The sequence below is a fragment of the Idiotropiscis lumnitzeri genome, chromosome 4, assembly GCF_059441095.1.
Source record: "Idiotropiscis lumnitzeri isolate Australia: NSW breed Sydney's pygmy pipehorse chromosome 4, RoL_Ilum_1.0, whole genome shotgun sequence".
NCBI lineage: Eukaryota > Metazoa > Chordata > Actinopteri > Syngnathiformes > Syngnathidae > Idiotropiscis > Idiotropiscis lumnitzeri.
In genome coordinates, this window is record NC_142394.1 from 26,792,379 (window position 1) to 26,816,250 (window position 23,872).

The 23,872-nt window shown below is 45.3% G+C and overlaps 2 protein-coding genes across 4 annotated transcripts; one reads left to right on the forward strand and one right to left on the reverse strand.

Moving 5' to 3' along the window:
- Window positions 1-160: 160 nt before the first annotated feature.
- On the reverse strand, window positions 161-11,096 carry synpo2a (synaptopodin 2a). 2 transcript variants are annotated; one of them, XM_088294709.1, is made up of 5 exons: window positions 10,957-11,096; window positions 7,744-7,895; window positions 6,248-6,717; window positions 2,790-5,428; window positions 161-1,145 (listed from the first exon to the last, which is right to left on the reverse strand). In XM_088294709.1, the coding sequence occupies exons 1-5, from the start codon at window positions 11,062-11,064 to the stop codon at window positions 675-677; spliced, it is 3,840 nt and encodes a 1,279-aa protein (XP_088150835.1). In that variant the 5' UTR covers window positions 11,065-11,096; the 3' UTR covers window positions 161-674. The 2 variants fall into 2 exon arrangements, with proteins under 2 accessions (XP_088150835.1, XP_088150836.1); XM_088294710.1 differs by having other exon boundaries at window positions 2,169-5,428.
- A 1,972-nt stretch (window positions 11,097-13,068) lies between these two features.
- On the forward strand, window positions 13,069-23,543 carry sec24d (SEC24 homolog D, COPII coat complex component). Of its 2 annotated transcripts, none has more exons than XM_088294791.1 (22): window positions 13,069-13,153; window positions 14,641-14,856; window positions 14,966-15,068; window positions 15,152-15,273; window positions 15,343-15,570; window positions 16,283-16,398; window positions 16,471-16,582; window positions 16,661-16,788; window positions 17,758-17,896; window positions 17,988-18,103; window positions 18,180-18,304; window positions 18,865-19,056; window positions 19,137-19,230; window positions 19,319-19,606; window positions 19,688-19,784; window positions 20,129-20,274; window positions 20,354-20,492; window positions 20,630-20,748; window positions 21,472-21,651; window positions 21,718-21,909; window positions 22,390-22,479; window positions 22,581-23,543. In XM_088294791.1, the coding sequence occupies exons 2-22, from the start codon at window positions 14,706-14,708 to the stop codon at window positions 22,719-22,721; spliced, it is 3,018 nt and encodes a 1,005-aa protein (XP_088150917.1). In that variant the 5' UTR covers window positions 13,069-13,153; window positions 14,641-14,705; the 3' UTR covers window positions 22,722-23,543. The 2 variants fall into 2 exon arrangements, with proteins under 2 accessions (XP_088150917.1, XP_088150916.1); XM_088294790.1 differs by having other exon boundaries at window positions 13,073-13,153; window positions 14,666-14,856.
- The last annotated feature ends 329 nt before the right edge of the window (window positions 23,544-23,872 follow it).

The window sequence follows — 23,872 nt, forward strand, 5'->3', positions numbered from 1 at the left end:
TTTTATGGAAAGAATTTAAGCGCTTATATTGTTATTGAGCTGCAGGTTTTTGATCACTAAAGCAACATTTATTTTATTGGAGTTTTCAACTTAACATGGCACAAATATTCAATATGTATTGTGCTAAAATGGTAAAAGCTGTGATTGTTAAAATTTTCGTTTTGTAATTACAATATCGCGATAATGTGTAATCGTGTTTTTTTTTTTTTTCAAATTTAACATATGAGCAGAAGGTGACACATAGACTTAATTGTACCTTCCGCCATCTAGTGGACGAGCATTTCATTATTTTGCATGTCACGATACATCGATAAAAACATCAAAGATTATTTTTTTTGCCGTACATAATTTTAGCTATATTTAATTTTCACAACAATTCAAGTTAAATTAAATCATATGCTGCTGTGTGGCAAAATGGTTGGGAAAGTCTGCTTTAAAGCGCAAGTAAACGAAAAAGTACGGGTGCGATCAGCATGCTCTCTCTAGGAACTACTACCACTGCAAAAAAAAATGAACTGAAATGAAGGCAAAAGTGACAAAAAGGGGGACACGCACAAAAAACAAATAAGATGAAACTAATGCTCGCCATAGTCACAAAATCAATTACTTCAAAGTATCTATGTGATGTTAATACAATTACGGCATGCAACGTTTCTGGAGTCTTTGCCTCGATCTTACTGCTGCCAATTGGTGCTATATGGGGACTTCTGCAGTCCCACTGGGGGCCTTTTCCCCTCAAACGGGGGCCCCAAGTGGCTCGCAAACCGATGAGGCTGCCACTGTCTGGGCAGGGACCCGTACCCAACACGCTCACCGGTGCCGGCGACACCCCCCCGACCGGGACCCCAGCCCCATGTTCCGCCCGCCTTCTGCGGTGACGCCCTGGCCGTCCACTGGGCAGGCGGCTCGGGGCCAAACTTCCGCTGGGCGGCCAGGCGGACGCTGGAGGCCAGGTTCTGCTGGACGTCCTGGAAGACAAAGGCTTCATCCACCAGCCCCAAAGGATGGCGTGACGCCGCCTCCCACGGCGTGAGCGCTTTGGGGGTCTTTTCCAGCCAGGAAGACCGAGCGAAGTAACAAGGCGACTGACGGCCTGTGGGGGGCGCTCTACCTGGAGGGGACAGAGAGTAGCTCCTGCCTGTGACCTGTGGGGGGAGGAGGAGGGGGGGAGACCCAGATATATTTATTGCACTTATTTTGTGACACACAATGCTGCTCCCTTGTGGCAAAAAAACGGAGGTGCAAGTGATGGGGGAAAAAAAGGAAATGCCAAATTATAAATGTTGGACCACTAAAATGTATGTGTCCAATCGTGTTTCTGCTTGAGAATCTAGTTTGTGTTGTTCAACCTCAGATTCCAGAGTTTATGAGATGAATCGGAGTTTGATTTTTAACACAAGAGGACAGAAGAAAACCCAGAAGCCATGCAGAACGGAAATAAAGAAAAGAAAGTCAAAGGAGGATAAGAGTTGTTTTTTTTAATGGCACTGCATTGAATGGTACAGAAAGTGCACTGTGTCGAGAAGGAAAAACACAAAGGGAACAAAAGGGGGGGGGTGAAGAAAACATAAAACATGACATGAGGAGCAAAATTAACATAAGAACATCATTTATCTATTTATGTAACAGCATTGTTTGGATATATTCTGTAGATTAAATATGAATCGGGGTCATCGTGGCTTAATTTGAAATTCAAGCCGGCTATTCGTGCACCTTAGTTTAAATATAACCGCCAGCATGACGCAACAGCTGAACCCCCCTCCCCCCCAAAAAAAAGCCTAAAATAAATCAACTTGACCGCGGTTCCGCAGGGCCAATAGACTCAAGACTCAGATTTGATTTTTCACCTTTTGAGCTTTGATTTGAACTATTGCAACCTGAGATTCATGACACCACTTGACGTCACTGTCCATTTTTCAACCGATCTACTTCCTGGTGGATTTATTCCCTCATTTAATATTCCTTCAACTCACCTACATTCTTAACTCCTTCACTACTAGCCCAGACAAAATGAACATACTTTTTTTTGGCTTCTATACTCGTCAACGGCAGCGAATGAGTTCAATCGACCAACACTTTATGGAGTTTAAACTCTCGAAATAGAAATTCTTCCATTAAACATAAAATGTACAGAATTACTCTCTCTCAGCGAGCGTGGGCTTCCACACCTGAGCGGAGCTTTTTTTGGCAATAAATTTGGGTTTTGGCGCCGCGCCCGTGTTGCCGCTGGTTGTGGAGCCAGGCGGCGAAGCTACGGGGAAACTCTGCGTTACGTTAGCAGGAGGGTAAAGAGGGCTACCGGTTGCTTGGTAGGAGACTTGTGGAGAGGGATACTGGGGGGTGGGCAATTGAGGGGTTTGTTGGTTAAATGGTTGCCAATAAGGACCACCTGAAGGTTGCTGGTAAGGATCAGAGGGGGTATAAGCGTTAGAAGTTGGCTGGTAGTTGCCCTCGAAGGCCTGCTGGCCGTACGGCGCGCTAAATGTTCCATCTGACTGATCTGGGGCGATTTGCTCATACGTTTGCTGCTTTTGGGATGATGGGCTAAGATTAGGAGCAGGATCCTTCGCGGGTTCTGCTGCAGGCCCGTAGGTAAAGAGCGAGGAACTGAGTTGGTAAGGTTGATGCTTCATGACGTCAACTACATCGAGCGGTTTCGGCGGAGGTCCTTGTTTGCCTTTTTTCTTGGCTTTGGATACAGAGCCGCTAGACGGGGGCTGCTTTGACGCGGCTGGCGGGTAAGAGGGGGACTGGATGGGATTGAAACCCCGTGAGGGCGGCGCACGTACGTTGGGGGTGTACTTCCACTCGTTTGGTAAAGAAGCAGTTGGCGACGTGGATCGACTCGCCATATGGGCCTGCACGGTCTCCGAGTCCACCACGTACTTCTCCATGCGAGACTGCCGCTTAGCAAACATGTCGGCTCCTTTCCCTCGGACGGCCGGCATCTCGCATGCGGAACTGGAGGACGATGGGTTCAAGACGGTGGCCAAGGGGTTGATGACGGGGGATGAAACTTTCTGACCAGAGGTCAAGGTGTTCACTCGCTGTGGGCCACGGCTTTGTTGGGCGTTCCAAGGCTTGGGCAAAGGTGGAGGGTTAGCCACGGGCGTTTGCTGGGACGGAGGTGCCCAGGTCCGGTTTTGAGGCTGACCTGGCGGCCACGCATTTATCAGCGGCTGTGGCGCTTTCTTCAAAGGCGCTTGTTGCCAGGTTGGCTGCGGTTGTGGATGAACAGACTGGTCCCAGGACTGCTGATGCTGAGCCGGACCTTGCTCGGCCCCCCAGGAATTAGTAGGACGTTGGACCTGTTCTGGAGGCTGCTGGGCCCAAGATGGCTGTAGCTGAGGCTGGGCGGGAACCGCCGCCCATTGATTCAAGCCGTCTGGAGGCTGCGTCTGTGGTTGTGCTTGAGCTGTTTGGGTCCAAGACGGTTGTGACGGCGGCCAGGTATTCATTGGCGCTGTTGCTTGAGGCTGAGCTGGAGCCCAATGTTGATCCGGTGCTTGGGTCTGTGGCCAGGCTGGTTGCTGAGCTGAGTGACCCCATGCCGCTTGTGGCTGGGATTCTTGTTGAATCCAAGGAGCTTGTGCTTGGGATTTGGCTAACGCCCATGTCGGTTGAGAGTCCACTTGCGGGGCCTGGGCCCAGGAAGCCTGCGACTGCGGCGGCAGCAGCATCGGTTCTTGCGGTCGACCCCAGGTCGGCTGCATTTGCTGCACTGGCGGCTCCGGAGTGTGCGTCCAGCTTGGTTGTGTTTGAGACTGTGGTGGATCTTGGGGTTGACACCAGGATGTTTGAGCATGTGGCTGTGCTTGCTCTGCTTGATTCCAGGAGGCCTGAATTTGCGGCGTCCAGGTATTGCCAGGCGGCTGAGACTGACTGTGAGAGGATTGAGGTGTCGCCCACTGAGGCTGTAGCGCGGACTGACTCTGAGGAGGCTCCCGGGGATGCACTTGTGTGTAACAGGAAATCGTAGATTGCTGCTGGGCTGCTTGTGCCGAATCCCAAAGTCTTCCGGCATTGGTGTCAGGCTGTGGAGACGAGCTGACATAACCGTTTCCGTCTTGCACGGCGACTTGCTGTTGTTGGGTTTCTGGCTCTGAGGGAGGCCATGTTTGTTGTTGCTCTGCGGAGGCATTGTCAGGGATTTCCAGTTGGGCTTGAGGCGGAGTTGGCCCAGGGGCAGGCACATTAGAGGTTGGCTCTTGGTCACTCGAAGGGGTGGTCTCAGCAGTGGGGGCTACAGCAGGTGTGGGTACACTATTTTCAGCATGCGGAGGCATGTCCTGGTTGGCTACTTCCATCTGTGGCGACCAGGGGGCAGAGCTGGGATCGATCACAGGCTTTGGGGCCACCGGCGGAGGAGTCTTGTGTTTCGACCGTGAGGACTGGAGGAAATTACAAGCCTCAGCACCGAGGCTGAGGTAGTCTTCCTCGGGTCCCGACTCGAAACCCATCTTCTTATGACTCATGTTGAGGAGGTTCAGCAGCTCGGGATTAGGGGACATTTTTGGCGTCTCTTTAAACGTGAACATGGGCTTGGCGACGGGTTTCCTCTTTGAATCCAGAAGGCCCGACCTGATCGCAGGCGTGGAAATGCGCTCGTCACGGGAGGCGATCTGCTCTCCCTGGCCTGTAGAATATTGCGTACTCCCCGTTATTGACGGAGAATAAGGTGTCGCTGCCATGTTCTGGACCACAAAGGGCTTTGCAGTGCGATTGCCAAAAGAGCTTTGCGCTTCGTGGCTTTGCTGTGGCGGTTGGTGATATGTTTGCTGTTGCTCGAACGGCTGCTGCTGATACTGTTGGTAAAGTTGTTGTTGTTGATACTGCTGGTATTGCTGGTACTGCTGGTGCAAGTTCACATCCATGTACGCGTGGTCCTCCGCGGTGGACTGCGAGTAAGCGGGTTCCACTTTCTGTGCCCCTTCCACTGCCATCCCTCGGCGCCGCAGTTCTTCATGCTCGGCCGCAATCTCGTCCATGCGCTGGCGCCTTTGGGCAAACATAAGGGCACCTTTGCCCTTGGTTTCGGGCAAACACTCCATCTGAGTTTGCTTCTGATCGACGTCAAGGAGGCTTTTATCCAAACAGATCGTCAGTACGCTTTTGCCACCGCGGGCATTCGTGAGGAAATGCTTCTCTAAATCGGAGCGGTCTCGATCGGCGAGCGTGAACTCAACAACGTGGACTCCGCCCTGAGGGTCCTCTTCGTCCTCTTCGCTGCTGTCGTCTCGTTTGTCCTCCCCGGTGCCGTAGCTCACTAAGGTGTACTTTTTAGCTCTCTGACGGTGTTTCTTGAACATCAACAGGCCCTTGTTGTTGGGGTTGGGCTGCGCGGCGCTAAGGAGAAGGGCGATCCGCTTGCATTTGGACTTGGCCTCCTTCACCTGCTTCTCGGAGAGACTCTCGCTGCGCCTGAGCCCTGCAGAGAAACACAACGATTGACGGGGTTTTCTGGTCAACAATAAAAAAACAAAACAAAAAAAAAACAGCACAACATCGTTCATGGATTAGTTTGTTTTGCGCAATCGGCCGGCACACGAACACTATCGCTCCATCTCAAGCGAAGTTCTTGCCCTCATTTGTAAGTCATAAAGCCGCAAAGCAATTATAAGTCCATGACCCGTGTCTAAGCCGCGGAGAACACATCGCATTAAATCACCATTCCCATAAAACAATTGCAAATTCACGCCGATTCAAGTCACCCAAGTCGACAATTTCCACATTTCGCGTCTTGAAACAATTCAACAATAAGAGGACGAGTACTTGCTTGAATTTCCTCCAAGACCAACCTGAAGGCGGTGAGGGGGGCAGCGCGAGTGAGGGTCCGACTCGCTCTTTTAGCACAGTTAAAGCACCCAGTCGGAGAGGAGGATCGGGTAACAGCTTCGGGGGGCGCACATGCTGGTGTCTGTCAAAAAAGGGCTGCACTTCTGCAGGCATCGTCAACGGGTTGCGGGGGTATTTATGGCCCCCCCCCCAAAAAAAAGTCTAGGTAACTCTCTTTTCACGGCTCTGATTTAATATAGCTATTTTATTTGGTGACTACTGGACTGGATTCATATTTGGAACGATCGCCATCCACCAGCTGCACTGGGGTGACATGCTATTTTCGGGAACACTGGACATCATGCTCTGGAATGTCCGTATGATGTTGTCAAATAACCTTTAACACACACACAGACGCGCGCACACACGTAAAACCCTTTCAAGAATCAAAAATCCCAATAAGTGTACTCACTGGCGTGCCTCGCTCGGTGCTTGTTGGGTTTTTCCGGATCGGAGTCGGAATCCTGCTCCTCGCTGGGCGTTCCCTCATCTGAGGGGATTTGGAAAGCGACACTAAACGAGCCGGGAAGCTCAGAGGGCCCTCCTCCCACGCCTCGGGATCCGGCGCTCACCCCGGGGCCTCCCACCCCGCCCCTCCCTGGTGATGCCGATGCTGCCGGCTCCTTCCCTTGCACCACTCCGTGCTGGCTGAGCGGCGTTCGGGCGGAGGATGGAGCTGCTTCCTGTAGGGTGGTATGCGCTCCCTCCGCTCCGTGTGCGCTTCCCAGAGAGGTACAACTCATGTTGTCCAAGGTCTGCTGGGAAAGGGGCTGCGAGGGTGGAGCTCCAGGGTCCCTGTGCAGATCTCCATCAGAAAACCCGTCCTGGGACTCGGATATGTCGAGCTCCCTCAGCTTTAAACGTTCGTTATTGCCTCTCGATCTGGAGGAGGAGATGAGATGCTGCTATTAAATGGCACGGAACAAATTTCATTCCATACATTAATTTTTGAGAGCAATTGTCCTCATTAGGGTTGCGGGTAAACTGGAGCTACACATGGACAACGGAAGTCTTCAATGAACCTAACATGCATGATATATGCAAGAAATACATTTTCAACATAATCAACAAATTGAGCAAAATAATCTGCGGGATTACCGTGATTATTGCATTTTTTTTGTATTTGATGTTATGTTCTTTGTTAAACGCTTTGTTGGCTGCAGCTGTTGTGAAAGGTGCAGAGCTGGGCACTTGACCCTTTTTTGACAGTCAGTCCCCCGCCCTCCGGCAGGCACCATTCCAGCCTCCATCTTTCGGCTTTATTCATAAAAATTGCCGTTCCGCCTCCGGCCTTGCTTAATCGAGCCCTTTTTTTTTTTAAATTTGTCACCCACTTTTTGCTTGGCCAGCCACAATGGGTTCTAAAATTTGACAGAGGGGGATGGAGCAGATGGATGGAATGTTTTGGTCACCTCACCTCATCGGAAAGAATTTAATGAAAGTGAACAAAAGCATTACAACAATATATATGTCTTTGAAAAATCACCGTATTTAGAAAATAAAACATTAACAAGGTTTATTCATTGAATTTTTGTCAAGTTTGGCGGGCCGAATTAAAAGGTTTAATGGGCCGCATGTGGCCCCCGGGCCGTAGTTTGCCCACGCCTGCCCTGGTGGATGTATTAGAATGCAAGATATTTTTTCTTACCTTTAAGACACGGGCGGTGGTTTTGAGGACGAGCAACATATGTTTACTTTTTTTTAAAAAATATTCAAAGTCAATATTTCCCTATTTTATTATCACATAACTTTGATTTAATTTGGTAATGTCTTCCGCATTTCATAGTTTTTTTCTAGATTTTTTTTTTTAATCTTCCATACCAGTTTTTACAGTGAAGCATAGCAGCTATTAAAAACAATTATTTAGGGTGTCTGACAAAAAGCAAGCAAAGTGACGTCCCCTCTTACCTCTTGATGAGCAGTCGAAGGCAGCCTCCCGACGCGTCGACGAGCGCGCGGGCCAGCCGAAGGGTCACCCCGGCACACGGCTCTCCGTTCACGGACACCACTTCATCCCCTTCTCGTACACCCGCCTGTGCAGCACAGCCGCCTTCCTCCACCTGCAAACGACGATGAGCAAGTCACGTGACCATCACCATCGAATGTAATTCTCTATGAGTCTCAATTTCTACTTCTAGAAAAGAAGATGTGGGTCAGCTACTTAAAAAAAAATAATAATAAAATAAAGTCCGAATGTGATCGAATTGAAAGGGCAGTTATCGCAGTGAAGGGTGTTTTTGCTCCCTTGTAATTGCTTCCCACAGCTCATAAAACGGCTCATTAATAAGACAACTTAAATAAGCGGAAGTGGGACATAAATCTCAGAAGGCTGGAGGCGGCTGTAAGCAATGACTCGGACAGGAAAGTGCAGTGAATTAAAAAATATCGGGCTTGGTTATATGTCCAGCATCTAATCTGGCTTCTAGGAACTAATAATACAAAGTAAAATAACAAAGTCACATCAAAATAGAATAAAATGCGGATGATTGTTGTGGCTGTTTAAATTAGTTTTTGAAGAATATGGATTTACAGCCGGAGTTATGTTATTCAAGAGTATCGGCAACAGCACACAATAAAAAAATATTAGCTAACGTTAGCTTGTCACGTTAGTCACTCGTAAATCGCGTTATTCCGCCAAAGTGCATCCTCAAATGTAGACTTTAGATAATAGTCGCTTACATTTGATGTTCGTGCTGTTTGCTCATTTTGTAATTCTGTTTTATGGGATAATATATGCTAGTTTTGCTCAATAAAGAATGTTTGAAAGAGAAATGAGCTTACGTTAGCTAGCTAGCCACGTTAACCGCTGAAGATTACATTTCTGCTCGTGAAACGTATCAAACGGATGTTTATTTTGTGGTTGCTGATTTATGTCTCACCTCAATATGATGGAATTAGCAAGACATTATATAAACAGACCAAAATCGCTATTTAACCCATTGTTTCTGAATAACATTAGTTTGGTTGGTCTGTTATTTATTTCAAATGGCTCATTTTTAACACCCCAAGAATTACTCTTGATATTGTTTTAAATGCAATCACTGATGAAGACTTTATGTCGTTTAGAAGTTTGGTAGGGTACAACCGCCGTCTATATTTTTTTTCTTATTTAGTGATCAAAGAAAATTTGAAGAAAGTGAGATTTGTAGCTCTTTAAAACACAACAGTATAATTACTACCTACATTGTAACAAAAAAGTGGTTCATTATTGGATTGTTTTTTTTTTTAACTAGTTTAAGATTTGGAATTTGCCAACAGAATATTTAATTTAAAAATAAAGGGAAAGAACTTATATGCAACAATGTTGGTCAAGAAATTGCAAAGTAGTAGAAAATGTAGGAGCACACTGCAACTCATGAAGCAAAGTAAATGTCACTCATTTTCTTTATATTTATGATAAAAGACAAAAGTTTGCAGATGTTTGAAAGCAGTGTAGGAAAGAATAATCAACAATAATAATGAAAAAAATAACTCATGCATGTGCGCATGAGTAGAGGAAATTTTTACTTGCACTGTCACAAATTTCAGAGCTCAGAATGCCACCATTTAAGGGCAGTGCAAGTGGTCACTAAATGTTTTTAAAAAAAACACACAAGTGTATAGACGTATATGTGGTTCAGATGAATCCCTCTAATTAAAATATAAAAATATATAAAATCTAGCAAGTTAACATAACAGCCTGCAATTAAAAGACCAAGGTTATTTTAACAGACGTCAAGTTAACACAAGCTAATTTATCACGTCCATAAACGTATTAATTGCTGTAACTTAAAACCTTGTATACATTTTAATTTAAAACCATACTTATTTTATTATTTAAAAGACGACCTAAGTTTAACTGGTCTCGGCAACCTTTATTTTGAAAGCTAAAAGCAGCCGAGAGTTATTTCCGCTCTTGAGCCAAGCCAAGCTGTACTTGCAGTAACACGTCGTGGCCACCAGAGGGCATCCTTGCACCACGGCAACATTAAGACGAGACCTTGAGTTCAACAGGTCAAATAAATTCCGGACAATTTAGTACGGTACCAACTGTTTGCGCTGCCGCATCGACCATAACACAGCCCGTAAGAGCAACTCGTAAAATTAGACAACCCTACCTTGTATGCAAGAAATGTTTTTTATGGGCAACTTTATGGAGCTGATAAAATCCCCCTGTGTGCATCCAGGCCCTACAAGGCATCCCGTGTGCCTTCCATTGAGACTTACCTCCAAAAAAGGAGGGGAAACGTTTATTGTTTGCCCTCTCTCCAAACAGTAGAGCCTAAAGTGTACCCAGAAACCCACTTTGAATTCGTTCTAGCTCCTGGCACTTCCCGACCATCGCAGCTTTAAACAATTAAACTTGTGCATTGCAGCACAATGTTTCCCAGCACAGCGTTGGTTTTCAAAGCCCATTCCCACCACTCTGTCTACACTTTATTTGCTAGAAGTCATAAATGCTAATTTGCTGATTGCCTTGGTGCTTAATAAAGTTGACATGGTGCACTATTAGTCATATTATTTGTGTGATAAACGACATTCGCCTGCCTCATTCCCCATTTACTTGGCTTTTTTTTTTTTTTTTTTTTAACTCAGTCTCTGTTGCTTTAAAACTAAAGTGACCTCATCAATTTTGTACACAGGTCAGAAGAAGGGAAAACACAAGTTCCCTTATAAGGACAGAGGAGTTCACAGTGGCTCCATCAAGCCCCAAAGTTGTAATGCTGTTTGTGTGTGTGTGCGTGCAATGTCAGAATGTGAGTTGAAAGCGTTGCAAAGGAGGTAATAGTCAGGAATGTGGAGTGGAAGTTGCTGAGTTGTTTTTACGTTTTGATACAAATCAATTCCATAGTTTGAGCATGGCGCACGAGTTAAAACTTAAGGATGCACACTCGAATGTCATTTTTTATTTTGCCCGGGCATTCCGGCATAACAGGCATACCTTTCGCTCTCTAGACGACCGCTTTGGTTTGAAGTCTTTGGTAGTGACAACACATCATCGCACACTCTCCCGATCTCTGCCTTGACCATATAAGGGGGTGCTGAGGAATCTCAGGCACCCAAAACATGGCCCAAAAAGCCACTCTCCCGCTACATTGAGTTACACTTTGCATAATATGTTGACGCGGAAAGCAAAGTTACCTGAGAAACCAGCAAAGGCGCGTCGGTGTCCCCCAGTCCTTCTTCCAGGGTGAACCCCCAAGGCCCGTCACCTTGCAAAGTGATGCAGATGTAATCCCCAGTTCCCATGCTGTGTGCACATACAGCTCGTCATCCGGACCACAGAACTATTGAGCAGGGAAGCAGGTTTTTAGAACAACACTCCCACTAGCTCCACTCCCTCCATCCTCTACAGTCTACTCCATCATCTGAGTTGAGCCCGGCCCGCTTGGTGACGTCATCTTGGCATCGTCACTCACAGGAGGTTGAAAAAAGGCTGTGTGCTTATGAGGAATATATATATATATATATAATAATAATAATAATAATAATAATAATTTGCCCTTTATTAGTCCCACAATGGGGAAATTCGAGATTCGAACCCAGGCCTCCTGGGGAGACTGGGTCCTGAACGCGGCGCCTTAGACCACTCGGCCATCCTGGCATATATATATATGTATGGATATATATATATATTAGGGCTGTCAAGATTAAAGCGTTAACTCTGGGATTTTATCTAAATTGTTTTAACTCAGTTAACTCAGTTTAATTTACTTTAAAAAGAATTTGGATACTTTGCAAATATTGCACCATATTAGTTATAAATCTTGAGTACATCATCTCAGAACAAAACACACTGCTTAAGTTACCATTGGGCCAATGCTGCTGTAGTGTGGTAATTGTGGGCAGTTTTCGAGAAATGTTTTCCAAGGAAAATGCCTGCAGATGTCTTCAGATCGTATTCAAGAATAAAGGATAATGTAAATGGCAGTCAATTTAAAACTGAACAAAGGTTGGACTGCTCGGAGCCACTTTTGTGATCCTGGCATGGAAGTCCATTGTTTCAGAGGGGTCTCGTTCACACCTCCTGTGGTGCAGCTGTGATCTAATCTTCCTGCATTCCTCTGAGTGTCTGGTCATTAGCATGGTCTAAACTTCAGTTACACTTAAAGGATTTCATACTTTTGACTATTAAAGGAATATAAGAGTTTGAGCTTAACATAGTTCATTAGATGTTGGTGCATCCAATGTATGAAAATGTGATATTGTAAAATGCTGAGAGTGTGACTGGTGGAGCGCAACAGAATGGGGGTTGCAAGAGCGTGCACGAGTGGAATGTTTCAGGACAAAGGGTGATAGCATCAAGGAGGGAGCGAGACGAGATGACTCCGGGAAGGAGCGGCCATCGGGGGATAGCACAAGCAGGAGGAGTCGCCACGGGATTCGGCGGGAGGAGAAAGACCAATGAGAGCGAGCTAAAGTTAGCTGCAATACACATAGCCAATAGAATCATGCCAGGATGCCTTTGTCTGTGCCATTTTGTATGTTGTATAGTATGAATCAGTACTGGGCAACTCAGAGGTAGAACACATTCGCTGGTGGCAAGAGAGGTGTAGAGCTGTATTGAGAGGGACCCAAACTCAAGTTGTAGATTTGTGTGTTAGGAATAAATCCACTCGTGTGTGAAAATGCCGGCTTCCTGATACCTTTCTATTGCAGAACGAGCGCGCATATTGTTGGATGTGTGGGAGTTGGGTAAGGTCGCAAATTGGAGTCAGATTACTTATTTGAGTTTACATTGGGTTAAAGTTAAATTCTAACATTGATATAAAGATAAATTCCAACAAGAACAATGAAAGCTATTAGAACAGTCTTTGAATTAAATCTACTTCATATTTGGTGACTTTGCATTCATTCCAATATATTCAAGTAAATATCTGTTGCAAGGTTCACAAAATATAAGTTGAGAAATATGATTAATCGGAATTAATCATGGAAACCTTTTGTGAATAATTAGTTGATATATTTTAAAATATTATTGTGAAGTTCGCAGAAAACGACCCAGGCAAGCTTCTACGTGACGCTCACAATGTGTCAATTTAAATAATCTTCGTCTTCATTTAATTCATATGAATAAACGTGAAATAAGAACACGTCTTGCTGGCTGTTTGTTTGACTTCGTCGACCAAACAATTCTTAAACTATTTTATTCTGTATGTGTGAAACGCCGCTTGCTGTTTTATTTTGAAACCGGAAATGGGATTGTTCTCCTTCCCCGCCTCCTTGAGCTCGTCTGCTCTGACGTCACACAGAGACCGCCCGGTGCTTTTTGAGTTTGACGTGGCACTCCGCATTCCGCGAAGCCAGCAGACGAGGCCATCGGAAGCCCATTGTACAGGTAAATAAAAACAACAACACCTTAACACGCGTGACCAACAAGTATGACCGACCTCGCACGCGCGACGGGGCCAGTTTATTCGTGTCACGGACGAGCGCGCGTTGTTTTATAATGGCAAACTTTATGCTAAGAGGAGCGAAAAGCGGCTAGCAGGATGCGCTCAATGAAAAAAAACAAAAACAAATAAACAAAACACAACTATTTAACTGGACTGAAATTTAAAGAGCTCATCTCATTATATCATTGGAGTGGAAAGTGGAAAGCTTCATTTTCGCTCGGCAGGAATAATTTGCAACGGTCCTTAACAGGGCTTGACGTGGCAAGTGTCCGTCCGTGTGTGGATGAACCGAAAGGGCGTTTTGCGACAAATATTGCTCTCGTCTGCCTTTTCATGCAACTGTCACGCGTTTTGCTTTCGGTTTGGGGGGGATCCCAGGGGGGTGCTGTCAATCATCGGGTGCATTTGTCGAGTTGTGCTACGCTCTCTGGTCACTTCATTAGGCACACCTTGAAACTGCGCTCCTCGGTCGATGTGGTCAAATATTCCGGACAAGCGCATTTGGCGAGCCTGATTTTGGAGCCTGTCATACTGATTGTTGATCGTTCATTGTCGACACCAAGTGGGATACCGGATATCATAAAAAAAAATGGCACCAGCAAGAACGAGAATGAAATGTAAGAAGAAATGAAATCACGGAAGTAGAAACAAATGTCAGTACAAGAAAAGCAAGCAAGAGGAACAAGAAACCGCTTCAATAATCTTCTATCTGAGCATATTAACCTGAAACAAAAATAAGAATTGACAAAAAGATGACAATCATGATAATTATTATTATTACTATTGTCATAATAATAATAATAATTATTATTATTAAACCAAATCAAATAAGACTACTTTAATTAAAACACTATTGCCACCATACTACATTACATTACTATTACTACTCCAAGCACTCCTCTTGGGGTCCCCTAGTGGGTGCTAAATCCCCTTATGCCCTTGAGTATTGAAAAATATGAATGGACCAATCTATTTCTTGCTAGTGTGCATTTCTGCAACGCGTGAGTTTCTGTTCTTCAGCTCCTGTCATAATTAACAAAAGATAATTCGCGTGGCGACCCGCCCGCTCGCTTTATCTCCCAACGAGAAATCTCAAAGGTCCATGTTGCACATGGACGCACGTGTAAAGTCGCAGATGCTCTTGTTGTTGTTGTTGACCAAGATGGATTTGAACTCATTGGAAGTGGACTTTAACCCTTTAACGACCTGCTCCGTAATTAGTGCAGCGCATAAAGAAAGCAAATATTTGCTTTTAAGGAGCATATGGGCCAGCTCAACTGTAACGATTGAAAATGTTCATATTTTCAGCAATATTTCCATAGAGTGAAAAAATTGAATCAAGTGACATCGCCCATATTTTCAATAATTTTTGTTGTAACGTCCCAAAGAAAATATGAAACACAAACTTTTTGGGATTGTTTTGGTTAAGGAACTGTTCTCTTGCGCCCTGGCAGACCGTAAGAGGCCAATTGCTGGCATGAGAAGAGCGTTGAAATGAGTCAGCAGGGTTACGTTGCCGCACCCCCATACTCCCAGGCCCAACCGGGGTTGGGGGGCTACCAAGGTGGATTCGGACCCGCTCCTGCGCAGCCCCACTACGCACACTATGGAGGAGCGCCGCCAGCATTCGCAGCGCCTCCTACAGGTGAGCAAACTTAAGTCGCGATCGAAGGAAGCGCCTACTTGCTGTTCTTAAGTAAAAGTACAGCGACTTGGAAGTAGTACCCCAGATTGGACTCCTTTTGTGTGCTTAGCTGTGCTGAAAACGCCGGCGTCCTCAGCTCCTGGCCTGCCTCCACCTCCCGGTCCGGGTCCTTACAATCCAAACAGCCAGCAGAACGGGGCTCATATGCAAAGGTCTGTGAGGAAATTGGAAATGGTGACTCCTTTCACATTCTAGTCACGCATTTATTATAATTTTTTTTAATTACCGTGGTCAGGTACCCTCCAGCCACTTATGGACAACTTCCACAGCCGTCATACAACAGCATGGCCTCTCCAGCCCCGCCTCCACCGATGCAACTCACCAATCAGATGAGCGCCATGAACTTGGGCAACTACGGTAAGCGGTCCTCAACGACTCATCGGCTGGCGTCGAGTGAATCAACATGGCGCCGCTTTCTTCCTCTAGGGCCCGTTCAGAGCCCCCCGTCTGCAACGAGCCCCGTGGCCCAGCAGCCTTTCCGGGGACCCCCTCTTCCGGCTGCCGCGCAGCCCCCCATGCAGCCCCAGATGGCCCCGCCGGCGAGCATGTCCATGGGCCGACCCTTCCCTGGACCGTCTCCTCCGGCGGCTCCTGGAGGCTTCCATCAGCCTGGACCAGGACCTGCTGGTCCACCTGGATACCCGCAACAAGCAGGTACACAAACGGTGACCCTTTCCATTTGGAGGGAAAATAGATATCAGTGTTGTTCCGATACGATACCGGTATCGATAACTGTGACGATACCGGTATCGTAACTGTGCCGATACTGCCTTAAAAGCTGGTATCGGGATCGGCGAGTAGAACCAGTATGGGCCCGATACCGGCTATCGACATCGATATCATGCTTCGAACGCAGCAAATGCATTTTCATATTCATAATTACTCATAAATATGCTTAAAATTTCAATCAAATGACCCAGTGTACATGAAAAGAAAACAATAATTGATAGAAAGTGATAAGAGAATGCATGTTGTGATGTTATTAGTTTGGTCATGTTGAAGATTTGACAGCCTTTGTGCTCATGGTGAATTAATTATTTTACATCCGAGTTTGCAATTATTTAGAATTACAAGAAAAATTGTGCTTATTTTGATTTTTCAAAAGTATCGGTACAGCATCTGTATCGGCCGATACCGAACAGCCAGTTAGCGGTATCGGTATCGACAACAAAAAAACCCCCATAGTATTTAGAAAATAAAACATCAGCAAGGTTTTTGTTTTTTTTTCCCCAAGATTGGCGGGCCGGATTAAAACGTTTAACGGGCCGCATATGGCCCCCGGGCCGTAGTTCGCCCACGCCTGTCTTAGAGGACAAAAGCATTGAGAATTTTGGTGCATGCCAACCTGTGTGTGATTTGTGAGCAGGTCCGTTTATGGGAGGCCACATGGCAGGACCTCAGCCAGGGGGCTTCCCTCCAGGACTGGGCCCACAAGCCGGTCCGCCCCAGAAGAAACTGGATCTAGACTCCATCCCCAGCACGGTGAGTGAAGCGCTCTTGCGCCAATTGTGCTCGTGCTGTGAGTCAATCAATCGATTCCTTGTTTGATTTCAGACCCAAGTGATTGAGGACGACCAAGCCAAACACGGAGGACGAGTCTTCAGCACCAACATGCGAGGACAAGTCCCACCTCTGGTCACCACCAACTTCACAGTACAAGACCAAGGTATTAAGCCGCTTTTCCACCCTCCTGGAAGAACCGTGATCCTGTTCCCATCCTCACTCTCGATTTGATCCACTTTAGGCCACGCCAGTCCCAGGTTCATCCGCTGCACCACCTACTCCTTACCGTGTACCGCCGAGCTGGCAAAACAGTGCCAGGTGCCCCTGGGGTGCATTGTCAAACCCTTTGCTCGTTTGCCCAAAAATGAGGTAAGGTTTTTGCATTTTTTTATTTTGAATTTGTTTTACAAAATCATCTGCAAATTTGATTTATTTTTACAAAATCATCTATTTTGAAGGGTAGTGTGGCAAGCTGAGTTTGAAACTTTAAGACGTTTTAGGGTCATAGTTTGTGATATATTTACATTTTCAAACTATTAATACAGGCAAGTATACACATTTTTAGTGATGTGTTAATTACGCCGGTCAACACATTTTTAACTACATTTGCTTACGACATTTTGATGCTAGATACAAGTAAACTTTACCAGTGCATTTATTACAGTGATTGCTAATCTGCAATTGTTTTTTTCTCTTGCACATCAGGTTTTAATAATAATAATAATAGTAATAATAATAATTTTAATAATAATAAATTTGTAATATTTTTATAATAATAATAATTTTAATAATAACAATAGTAATAATAATGATAAGAGTAATAATAATTATTATAATAATATGACGTATTGTAATATATTTATTCATATTTATTAATGAATGGTTATTTTCAGCAATAGGTGATTTTTTTTTTTCTGATACATCATAGCTATAAATGACAACACATGGTAAAATCTGTATAGCGCAAGCTTTTTTATAGGTCAAACTTAGAAACTCAAAATGAAAAGATCTCAAAAAGATGATGTGCTATATAAAAAAAGTGAACATGTTTAAAACAGCGTCGCAAATACATTTAGGGAGAGCCAATGCCGTGTCTGATTCAAATTTACTGTTGACCAGTCTTATTTTGTACTGCTTATGATTAAATGACTGCCGGTGCATGTCATTGTTTTGGATAAAGCTCTCATGCTGGTTCTTATTTGACATATGTCGTGAGGTCAAAGTGTTCTGAAGTTTAGCCCACATCCCGGTCTCGCTTTCCGTCGAGCTGGCCTCATCCCATAAGCCTTTTTCGGCAAAGAAACTGAAATGCAAATGCGTCACCTTCTTCGTCGTCAGATTCCGTTGTATCTGGTGAACCACGGCGAAAGCGGTCCCATCCGCTGCAACCGGTGCAAGGCCTACATGTGTCCCTACATGCAGTTCATCGACGGCGGCCGCCGCTACCAGTGTGCTTTCTGCAGCTGCATCAATGAAGGTGACGCAATACAATAAAAAAAAAAAAGCAACACAATCAACAATCGGTGGAATTTTGACACATCCGAACCAATTCTGTGATTCTCCCCCAGTGCCCGTCTTCTACTTCCAACATCTGGATCACATGGGCCGGCGGGTGGACTTCTACGAGCGAGCCGAGCTGTCGCTGGGATCTTACGAGATGGTCGCCTCGCTGGAGTACTGCAAGGTATTTCCAACGTCGAAGGTTGATGACGAGCGCAGCGGTCGCGTTTGACGCGTCCTCGCGTCCTGATCGTCCACAGAACAACAAGCCTCCCAATCCGCCCGCCTACATCTTCATGATCGACGTGTCCTACAACAACATCAAGAGTGGACTGGTCAGGCTCATATGTGACGAGCTGAAGACGCTACTGGACAAGCTGCCCAGGTAAAACTTAAATACTTTTCTCAACCTGACCACTAGGTGGTGCTGTTCCGCTCTAATGCGGTTGCCAACCAATTTAATTTAACATGCATTTTTTTTTTTTTTCACAATTTCAAAAGACGTTTTGAGCACGATGGCCTCACATTGCAGAGGTCGTAGGTTCGATTCCGGCTCCGGACTTTCTGTGAGGAGTTAGCATGTTTTTCTCCCACATACCCAAAACAGCGATTGGCTGGCAACCAGTTCAGGGTGTACTCCGCCTACTGCCCGAAGATAGCTGGGATAGGATAATGGATGGAAATACCCCAAAAGAAATCATTTAACGAAGCGCAACTTACCCTATTTCTTGCTTTTGTTGCCATGGCGACTGAAGGCGGAATTAGGTTGCTGTGACTATGCAAGCCCAACGTGTGGGGCAGAAAAGCAAAAAAAAAAATGAGCTCACTTTAAGACAAATGCATTTTCACTCATGAAGGCAGCACTTCATTCAATTGCCGGACTGGAGGACGACTCGGTGAAAAGCGCGACACAAATCAACCGCGTTTACTTACTCGACTCACTAGGGAGGAGGGCAGCGAGAGTTCGGCCATCAAGGTGGGCTTCGCCACCTACAACAAGACGCTCCACTTCTACAATGTCAAGAGCTCGCTGTCGCAGCCACAAATGATGGTGGTGTCCGACATGGCCGAGATGTACGTGCCACTTCCCGACGGCTTCCTGGTCAACTTCCAGGAATCCAAAGCGCTCATCTGCAAGTGAGGAAAATCCAAAGTCAAGCTGGAAAATCTCACAAAACTTTGGTATGACGTGCAGATTTGCTTTGTGCGCCTCGCAGCCTTCTGAGCCAGATCCCCGACATGTTTACGGACACCAACGAGAGCGAAACCGTCTTTGCTCCCGTCATCCAAGCCGGCGTGGAGGCGTTCAAGGTCAGTTTTTACGAGTCCCCCCAAAAAAAAAAAATCCCGGTGCAGCTGCAGAACATCTTCTCATCTTTGGGTCGTGTCTCCGCGCCAGGAAGCGAACTGCAGCGGCAAGCTGTTCGTCTTCCACTCGTCCATGCCCACCGCTGAGGCTCCTGGCAAGCTGAAGAACAGAGACGACAAAAAGCTGGTGAACACGGACAAAGAGAAGACGCTGTTCCAGCCCGTCAAGGGCACGTACGAGCAGCTGTCCAAGGATTGTGTGGCTCAGGGCTGCTGCGTGGACCTCTTCCTCTTCCCCAACCAGTACGTGGACGTGGCCACCATGGCGGATGTGCCGTCGCACACGGGAGGCTCTGTCTTCAAGTATAACAACTTCCAGGTGAGGCGCCGCGCTGCTTACACCACACGAGCCTGCCACACGATTGTATTTTTTTATTTTTTTTAACGTGCGGGGTCGCAGGTGGACACGGACGGCGAACATTTCCTGCGAGACCTGAGGAAGGAAGTGGAGAAGAGTATCGGGTTTGACGCCGTCATGCGTGTTCGTACCAGTACAGGTGAGATAAGACTTGGAGAGTTAATGTCAAGGGAACATTTAGAACGGTGGCGGCACACATCGGAAAGGAGAGCGAAGAAACATTTCTGGACTGTAAAGCGCACCTGTATAGAAGCTTCAACAGCTTCTTAAAAAAAAAAATCTAAATTTTGCATATTTTCTGAACTATAGAGTGCCCCCTAGTGGCGAAGGAAAAATCCACAAAAACGCCGCACCATTGTAGTAGCCGCCTGGTTCAAAATCTAGGAAAAAAGTAGCGGTTTATAGTCCGGAAAATCGAGTATATTTTCTCTTCTGTTTTAATATTAATGTTCCAAAACAGTGCTGTGTTTTCATTTACTTCAGGCTTCCGAGCCACAGACTTCTTCGGCGCCATCCGCATGAACAACACCACCGACGTGGAGATGGCGGCGGTGGATTGCGACAAGGTGGTGACGGTGGAGTTCAAGCACGACGACGCGCTCGGCGAGGAGACCGGCGCGTTCATCCAGGTGCGTGCCTCCAAGCTTTCCGTGTGATTTTGCTTCCATTCAATGACACGCCGCAAGCAAACCCAACGGTTCTTCGCAGTGCGCCTTGTTGTACACCACGGTCGGCGGGCAGCGGCGTCTACGCATCCTCAACATCGGCCTCAACTGCAGCTCGCACTTGTCCGAGCTCTACAAGAGCTGCGAGACCGACGCGCTCGTGAACTTCTTTGCCAAATCCGGTGAGTTGAACGGCCCGAGTAACACCGGGCAAAATATTCAGAGGGCAAAGCTTGCGTAGATATCAAGAATAAATGCGCATCCGGGGAGGCTCCCTTGCGTTGTTCCTCTCGTGAACTTTTGTGGCGTTGACGTTCAGCCTACCGCGCCATCCTCAACCAGCCCCTGAAGAACGTGCGGGACATTCTGGTCAACCAGACGGCCCACATCCTGGCTTGCTACAGGAAGAACTGCGCCAGCGCCTCGGTCGCCAGCCAGGTGAGAATTTTTGACATACTGAACAAACTTGACTTGAAATAATAAAAAAAAAAAGTCATACAGGAATTTTAAATTTGTCTTTTGGGGTTTTAACTGGGCTGAAGCCAAGTTAGAGGGGAGTTATTGTTTCATTATGTCTGCGTGCTGATCGCCATACAGGCTGTTGGTGTGCCGTTTTTTTTTTTTAATATAATATAATTGAAGGTGTTAAAATGAATCAACAACTAATCGCTTATCTAATTAATTGACATTATTATCTTTATTATTTTATCATCAAGGAATCATTTGGAGCCTTTGTTTAACTTTCATTATTGAATAAAATGTATTCAATTTATACGGAACAATATTTTGCTCACATAAATAGAATAAAATACCACAGCATGGCGTCAAAGCTCTTTTATTCTATTAGACAAGGCTATGGCCTTACTATATGAAGCTCCCCATTGCCTGGCACCAAGATGCCAAAATCGATACGACTACATTATTACAATACTCTTTACTCATTTACTACCATTGACAGCCAAAGACGTCAAAGATCCATTTTTTTTTTTTTTACTCGGCTGGTTGTGAATAAGTTCATAATTTACTGTAAATGCTGACTGTGCCCAGGATATAGTTTGCTTATGTTGGAGAGCTGATACGTGAGAGTTTTCTGGAACGTAGCATGAATAACGGCAATGAAGCAATATAACATGATCAACTACCTCTCTACGCTGCTTGTAGCTGATCTTGCCGGACGCCATGAAGGTGTTCCCGGTCTACATGAATAGCCTGATGAAAACGGCCCCCTTGACGGGCAGCACGGAGCTTTCGACGGACGACCGCGCCCATCAGAGACTCGCCGTCATGGCCATGGCGGTGGAGGACACCCAGCTGCTGCTCTACCCACGCCTCATCCCGCTGGTACCGATCTATTTCCTTGTTTTTGAAGGTCATAAATGGGACGAATTAACGATCGTTTGTTTCTAGCACAACATGGATGTCGGCAGCGAGGTCCCGCCCATCCCGGTTCGCTGCTCTGAGGAGCGACTGGCGGATGGCGGCGTATTCCTGCTGGAGAACGGCCACGCCTTGTTTCTGTGGCTCGGACAGGCCAGCCCCCCGGATGTGATCCAGGGTCTCTTCAACGTGCCTTCGCTCGCCCATTTGCAGGCACACATGGTTCGTTAAATGTTCCTCTCAGGAACGGCAATCATGTTCTCGGGTCGCTTTGACCCGGTGTAGGTTAAACCAACTTGTTGCTTATGGGTCAATGTGACCTGTTCTACATTTTATCATCATAAAAAATTATCGGCCCATTGCTAAATTATTTTCTCTTAAAAAGGGACGAAAGCAAAGTTTGCAGAAGAAGCTGAATCCAGATTTTAAAATTTTTTTTTGGATTTTCAAGAGGTTCGGTTAAACTTGCCATTATCAAATATTTTCGGAAAAACATCCTTACTGAGGCTATTTTTTTAAATTAAAAAAAAAATTTAAAAAGCAAAATAAGTTGAGTAATTTTTTTTGTATTTTTTTTAAATCAGTTAAAAGGGAAATAACCCAGTTTTGTTTTTTATTTATTTTTAGATTTTCCTTTTCAATCAAGTCAGTTCAAAACAAAATCTAGACTTACCAATATGATTTCTCCCCCTTTCTTATCAGTGTGCGCTGCCTGAGTTGGACAACCCTCTGTCCAACAAGGTCCGAGCCATCATTAATGACCTTCTGGAAAAGAGGCCCAGATCTATGAAGGTAAGCGACGTCGTGTCAACAACTCATCATTCCATCATTGCACAGCACAAACCACTATTCAAAACGCTCCATTTTGTTTTCCGATGTATGTTCCGTCCCAGCTTCACATTGTGAAGCAAAAGGACAAGCCCGAGATAGTCTTCCGCCAATTCCTGGTGGAGGACAAAGGCCTGCACGGCGGCACCTCCTATATGGACTTCCTTTGCCACGTTCACCGGGAGATCAGACAACTGCTCACCTAAAAAAAAAAAAAATAGAATCTCCCTCTCCAGAAACTCAAATGGACTTTTACACATGTTGGGACCAAACACGGAAAGCGGAGAGAGTGACCTTTAACCCTGCAAGTGCCAAAGTTGCCTTTCAAGCCCCCCCTTCTCCATTTGTGCTTGTTGAGTCCAAACAAACAAGGCGCCATATTGCATATTTCACATGAAACACTCGTGTTATATGAAGCAATCCAGAATGATGCTGAAACAAGGAACCTTCTTTTTTTTTTTTTTTTTTTAAGCAAAGTTTAAGACATTTTCATTTCATTGACCGTCACCATTCCTATATTGTCCTTTGTGCTGCCTTCAAAAGTCTTTTTTTTTTTTTTTTACAAGATGATTGCAACTTTTATCTGCCCGTTAGTTTAAATTTAACAGCTTCTTTGGTTTGTATTAAAACATGACCTCAGTTCATTTGAGTATTTATCTTTTGGGAAAAAACAATACAAAGTTGGAATAATAAAAAAAAAAAAAGATACCTACTTGAGAAGAGAACGCTTCAGTGCCTTCACCTTGACGCCACTAGAGGGCAGCAGAGCACAGAATATGACATGAAAACCCTCCAATAAATTTGCCCGAATTCTAACCGGAAATATTCTTCACTAGTTTGTGTAAGAAGGAATATGCGATTAATAGATGTTCATCAGTTTATTTTATTATTTTTTTTACCTTATGGTATATTTACAGAACTGTAGAAATGCATCATGATGACTTTGGAGTGACATGTCAGGATTTGTTTCCCTTACCTAACATGAAAAAATAAAATACAACACTCACGCCTCTGTCAGAGATATACAACATTAAGAGTCATTTTAAGTCAAATGAAACATAGATACATCGCTTTTAAAACAATAAAAATTCACATTTGTCTCCTTATTTAAAACTGTACTGTACAATGAACGTAACGCGTTGTATAAATAAACAACAACAAAAAAAAACTGCTTGAAAATGAAAAGATAAAATAAGTCCAATTGGAGTGTGTTAACTGTCATTTAATATTCTAGATCTATATTTAATAAAAACAAATGATGTGCTTGTGTACAAGTCATTCCACTCATTTTCTTCCGGCATTTGACTGTACGGCCGCATGAACCAACTTTAAAATACATTTTGATGAAATAACTCTT